Genomic DNA, 6,266 nt, shown 5'->3' with positions numbered 1-6,266 from the left:
ACTTACAACATTGTTACAATTATTCATCCATTTTACAACAGCTGGGGGTAACTTTACTGGATCGAAGTAGTAAGTACCTTGCTCAAGGGTACTACGGCCAGAGGTGTGAATCCAACCTGTGACCTTTTTGGGTCCAAAGGAAGCAGCTCTAACCACTAGACTACCAGCTGTCCCATGTGTGAATAACTCAGGGCCTGTTGAATAAAACCCTTTATTCTTCGGTGTTGAGAATGTACACAGTTTAAGGCAGGATTTCTCCTGTCTGGAAAGGTCCTGTTTGGGCAGGTTGCTGTGACATTGCAATAAATGGTCAGGCTACTCTGAGGAAGACAGGTGTGTGGGAACCAGCCAGGTGAGCTGGGTGTGCCATGGAAACAATCAGCGCAACACACCAAGGGTGATAGACACGCATACGGCCGGTTGGAAACCAAGGGACCCATTACACTCTGGACTGCACTCACAGTAACCATAACCATAACCATGGACTTCTCTGCAGTGTAACACAACCGTTTGGCTGTGTGGACGAGGCCTTCGCTACCGTAGTGCCGTCCACTCAACCATGGTCGACCCCATGCTGGATCAGATGACCAGGCTGAGGCTAAAGCTGCTGGAGAAGGTGACTCTGTGTCTGTCTCATCCTTCCTGCAGCAACGTTAGAGGACAACACCACACTGTCTAATCACATGTGGAGACCACGGTGCTTAGAAACACGCTGCCTGTTTTCTTTACCGACTGGGTCATGCTTAGTCTTATGACGCTTTAGCACTTTTACTCTTTTCACTCTTTATTTCCAGTATATAGCATAGTGGAGAAGGGGCGCGGTGGCGCAGTGGGTTGAACTGGGTCCTGCTCTCTGGTGGGTCTGAGGTTTGAGTACCGCTTGGGGTGCCCTGCGACAGACTGGCGCCCCGTCCTGGGTGTGTCCCCTCCCCCTCCAGCCTTACGTGCTGTGTTGCCGGGTTAGGCTCCGGCTCCCCGCGCCCCCATATGGGACAAGCAGTTCAGACGATGAGATGAGTATGAGCATAGTGGAAGCAGTTGTGGTTCAGTGCCAAACTTGAAATACAATATAAAGGACAATGACAATATACAAAACAGTCGCCATATGCAAGTAGTAAACAAACAACAAGAGGACTGCAGACTCAAGCAGTGCTACAACTAATATACAAAAATGCAACTGACAGCAGTGTAAACCCATAACCACTGTGTATTCCTTACTTAGATCCACCAGTGATGTAGCGTTTGAGAAGCTCTGCCACAGATATAAAGAAATTTATCAATAAAGAAATGCATCAGCTGTTCAGAAATACACTTTATATATAAAACATTTATAAAATTTATTTTATATACTGTATATACACCAAGTATGTATATATTTTATATGTTTAATTCAAAGTATGTATATGATACTGTCATAGAAATACTTCATATTTACATACAGATGTATACAGAAATACTTCATATTTATATGATACAGAATACTGGGGTGCAGTAACACAGCGGGTTTGGCCAGGTCCTGCTCTCTGGTGGGTCTGGGGTTTGAGTCCCGCTTGACGTTCCGTCCTGGGTGTGTCCCCTCACCCTCCAGCCTTACACCCTGCATTGTTGGTTTAGGCTCCAGCTCACTACGACCCTACTCGGGATGACCAGCTTCAGCTAATGTGTGTGTGTATGTGTGTGTGTGTGTGTGTGTGTGTGTGTGTGTGTGTGTGTGGTTCCACACATTACATAGCTTTGTAAGCTTATTTTAATAAAAGTCTTTATTTTTTATTAGAAAGTAGTAAGGATCACCTAACTCTTTACATTCTGAATTTATACCCACAAATATCACCACTTAGATTTATCTGACACTTTTCTCTTCAGTAACTTTCAATGTTAATCTATTCAGAATTAGTTACCCATTTATACAGTCAGATAATTTTAATAGAGCAACTTAGCATAAGTACATTGATAAAGGGTACAACAGCTGGAAATGAGATTCAAACCTGCAACCTTTTGGGACAAGGGCAGTAGCTCCAACCACCACGTTACCAAGTACCCCCAGTGATTGGTTTTGCCTTGGCTGCTTGAGCACAGAAGCCTGTTTCCAGGCAGGTGCCTCTCCATTCCAGTCAATGCCGTGATATTTTCATGGGTTTTACTTGTTGTCTTTCACAGAGGGTGAGCAATGAAAAGGATCGTATTGACAGAATAACAGGAACAGCCCCCTCCGCATGTAAGAGCCCTGCGCCTTCTCGTCTCTGCATCTCTACCAGCATCTTACAGAATTCCGCCTTTTACCTCTGTCTAGATCATTTCTAAAATACAGATGTAGTTTTTATACAGTTAAAGGCATTTCTTTCAAAGCAGACGGATGTGGAAAATAATCATGTTTTTAAGCTGAGTGGGTTAGCCTTGTTGAAAGGATATTATATATTTCTCCATTATTAATTATGTTTATTATGTCTATAATTTTGTATTATTTTTGTAACCTTGTTTAACATTACAGCCTTGTTCAGTTCTCTATAAAACTGAATTGAATTGATCTGAATTGAATTTAATGTTTTCACTTACATGCTAATGAAGAACAGGTCAAATATTGTGAGTCTGTAGTGGTTTTAACAATGTATTCCAGGAATAAATGTTCTATATAAACAGCTGTATAGCACAGCCGAAGAGTTTCAGTGTGCAGCTGTGCTGTTATTGACTCTCTCCTTTGCAAAGGGAGTTTTGGTGACCACGAGAATACCTTATATAATGCTCTAAGAAGAAAGAATGATCTGCTTCAAGAACTGAAGGTATTATTTTAATCAGCACCTGTTATTTTGTCATAATATTTTTTTCAACATGTTACAGCATTTTTTCTGGCATATGTGTCAGCGTAAAATCAGCTTTGTATTTCAGATTTGTTATTGTTGAGGAACATGAGTCTTATTGATAGCGTACTGGCAAAAGAAAGGATTTTCCTGGCAAGCATTGCTAAGCAACATGCCACAACAGACATTGTGCTTTGTTCACAGTTGCTTTTAAACCTGGAGTAAATTCCCTGCTCATGCAAAGAGCTGCTAGACATGGATGTACTTCAAATACTCTTGTGCATCCAGAAATTAATATGTTTGAATGACCAGAGCAAAATAATACTGTCATAACCTTGAATTTACATTTTTAAAATTTTATGTAGTTTTATGTATTAGATATGTACACGTATTTTAAAGGCCTTGTATTTACAAGCTTTACATAATGAAGGTCCTGTTGGACTTGAATTTCAATACCGATCACGAAAATGAAGGATTTTCTAATTTCAGTGGTTAGAGCTGGCACCTGGTATCTGGAGCATGCTTAAATCCCATGTCCTGCTGTAGTGTCCGTGAGAAAAGTTCTTACCCTGAACTGATACTGTAAAAATGACCAGGCTGTATAAATTGTGTGTCAGTGACAGAAAGAGTGTGTGTTCCATTGATGTATGAATGAGTGACCCATTGTAAATAGTGTATCTAGCAGTGTAAGTCACCTTAGTGAATAAGGTGTGTGGGCTGATAGCACTACATAGAGCTCATTGGAAGTCGCTTTGGAGAAAAGCGTCTGGTAAAGAAATAAATGTACATGTAAATGTAATGTAAATGTAAATTGGTAAATCATCATGGGTTGCTTTTGAGAATGAATGCTAAAGGTTATTGCATAGATACTGGTGTATTCAGACAAAAGATCAACGAGAAAAAATTCTTTTCCTGGATACATGTTAGTTTGTAACTTTAATAATTCTGCATGTGTTTGTATAATTGTATGTGATTGTGAACCCTGCAGGAGCAACATCTATTTGAAGACCTGAGCCATCCACACACATGGGGAGGGGCAAACAGATGGCACAGAGGGGACTCCCTCCCAACTCCTTTACCTCTACACTTCTACCAACCCTCACCTGCTGTCCCCTTACTCCCACAAACCCCTCCTCAGGCTCCTCTCATCCTCCAGCAGACGGTGAGCAGCATTCTGACATAGCAACATTATGCATATTTTGTGCTGTGATGGGCTGATACTTGTGAAGCAACTGATGCATTCACTTAGCGACCACTTCCCATTTGTGTTACTGGTCTCCGTAACAGACAGCTACATTCAGCCTGCCCACATTCCCTTCTAATTAACCTGGTTAATTAATAGAACCTATATGTGTGTCGGGGGGGTGCAGTGGCGCAGTGGGTTGGACCACAGTCCTGCTTTCCGGTGGGTCTGGGGTTCGAGTCCCGCTTGGGGTGCCTTGCGATGGACTGGCGTCCCGTCCTGGGTGTGTCCCCTCCCCCTCCGGCCTTACGCCCTGTGTTGCCGGGTAGGCTCCGGTTCCCCGTGACCCCGTATGGGACAAGCGGTTCTGAAAATGTGTGTGTATATGTGTGTCGTTTAACGTAAAAAAAAAACACTCGCACAAGAACACAACATGTTTGAATTCTGAGACCTGAATTATTTTAAGTGGTGATAAGGGCCAAAAAATATTACCAACACATAAATCCTTTACAGCTGATGAAGGAGCTTGTTGTCCATCTTCTAGGTGCCGCGGCAGCCAGCGACCATAATCCAGCAACTGCCACAACAACAGCCCCTCATAACGCAGATCCCACCCCCACAGCCTTTCCCAGCCAGCAAATCAGGGAGTATCAAAGAAGGTAATTGTGCATTTATGCCAAGGGCTGCAGTTCAAACTGGATGCCAGCATGAGTATCCGATGTTGTTTCCACTCAGGAGTATGTATATAGTACTTAAAGTACTATATTGGTCATAATCCTTGAGGTTAAATTTTGTTTATGAAGGTTACATGTTTTCATGAAAGAAGGTACTGTGATGGGCTCCTCAGACTTGGTGGTGAGAATGCAGGTTGTTTGTATATCACTGTGTGATGGATTGTTCCTGGTGTGTTTAAAGGCTGCTGAGTGAAGTGTGTTGTCCTTCTCATCCAGATATGGTGGAGCTCATGCTGATGCAGAATGCCCAGATGCACCAGATCATTATGCACAATATGATGCTGAAGGCTATCCCACCTCTGGCATTCTCTTCAGTAGGGGGTGCTAGCCAAGCTACCCCAACTCACCAGTCCACTGCTTATCAAGTCAGTAAATTCATTACTAATCAAACATTGGTTCATCAATATAAAACTATATTTGTTCAGTTAGATTTATACTGCTTACTACTGTTTGTTATTTTTTTCTCCTTGTAAAAACACAGGAAAAGTACCAAGTTGCCCCTATTATTCATAGGGTGGAAAAATGCAGAGGAAGTTCTGTTCATCACCACCATCACTACAGCCCTGCAGTAGCACCACCACTTCCTCTGGCTGGCTATGCCATGTGGTCCCAGGTGATGCCATTAGCTGGCCAGGAAGTGTCATCTCAGCCAAGTGTACATCACATAAAGAGCCCCGTGACACTCCCACCTTTACACATGTAAGGATATGTTGTAATGTTTTTACATAATCTAAAGGCTTGGTAAGCAAAGTAATTTTTATATTTGTGGATCACTGTATGGTAATGGAATTATTATATCCCCACTCTTGCTGTAATATTCTTCAGTTCAATTTATTTTTATAGAGCGCTCTTCTTACACAGTGACACAGAGCACTTGAACACAGGCACAGAGCAAAGAAACATGCATCAGACAAGGAAACAAAGAAACTACAGACTAGCATAATACATTATCAATGCTTTTATAAAGCTATAAGTATGCCTACTGGCCACGGAGGAAAGTCGAAGGAGAAAAAACCTCTGGGGGTCCAAGTGCCAGTGGCTGCCCACCCCTCCTGGACATTCTACATTAAATAGGACTTCTAAGTCAGATTACAAGTAACAATAGCATTGTTGCTGTATGGTAGCTTGATTTCCCAGTTCAGTAAGGCATGCCTCGTCCATCATGGCGGGTTGTTATTTTCAGTCAGCATGGGGTGCTTCTGTAATGGCTGGCTGGCCTCCTCAGGTCTTACTGTAGGGAGATAATGCTCAAAAAGAAATTGTTAGTAATTTATAACTTAAGTTTAATACATATTGACACCAAGGTGGGGAAAAACTGAAACACAGGTGTGTATTCTTGATGAAGGTACTGCCCCTGAACTGACAGTAAGAATTCCTTGCTGGGTAAATGGGTAAATCATTGTAAGGATAAATATCTAAAATTGTAACTTTGACAAAAGGTGTCAGCTAAATAAAGAGCAGAAATGTTGAAAAACAAGCTGAAAAACATTAAAGGATGGTTTGTATGAAAGAGGTGTGCAAAAATATCAGTGTGCTTGAATGTTAGTGCTGTAA

At 42.0% G+C, this 6,266-nt stretch overlaps 1 protein-coding gene across 1 annotated transcript; it reads left to right on the top strand.

Moving 5' to 3' along the window:
• The first annotated feature begins 559 nt into the window (after positions 1-559).
• Positions 560-5,415, top strand: c14h21orf58 (chromosome 14 C21orf58 homolog). The gene is made up of 7 exons (XM_018765881.1): positions 560-616; positions 2,158-2,215; positions 2,704-2,777; positions 3,784-3,957; positions 4,523-4,637; positions 4,929-5,077; positions 5,194-5,415. Exons 1-7 carry the CDS (start codon positions 560-562, stop codon positions 5,413-5,415), a joined length of 849 nt encoding a protein of 282 aa, XP_018621397.1.
• Positions 5,416-6,266: the final 851 nt, after the last annotated feature.

The sequence above is a fragment of the Scleropages formosus genome, chromosome 14 (genome assembly GCF_900964775.1).
Source record: "Scleropages formosus chromosome 14, fSclFor1.1, whole genome shotgun sequence".
Lineage (NCBI taxonomy): Eukaryota > Metazoa > Chordata > Actinopteri > Osteoglossiformes > Osteoglossidae > Scleropages > Scleropages formosus.
Note: the sequence above shows the minus strand (reverse complement) of the source record. Positions and strands in the feature narration are given on the sequence as shown.

What these genes read in the sequence shown, in the direction of transcription:
- c14h21orf58 (XM_018765881.1), top strand. Translation starts at nt 560, where the DNA reads ATGGTCGACCCCATGCTGGATCAGATGACCAGGCTGAGGCTAAAGCTG. An exon ending in GGCTAAAGCTGCTGGAGAAG is followed by an intron (nt 617 to 2,157) that starts GTGACTCTGTGT and finishes TGTCTTTCACAG; the next exon opens with AGGGTGAGCAATGAAAAGGA. An exon ending in CTCTCATCCTCCAGCAGACG is followed by an intron (nt 3,958 to 4,522) that starts GTGAGCAGCATT and finishes TCCATCTTCTAG; the next exon opens with GTGCCGCGGCAGCCAGCGAC.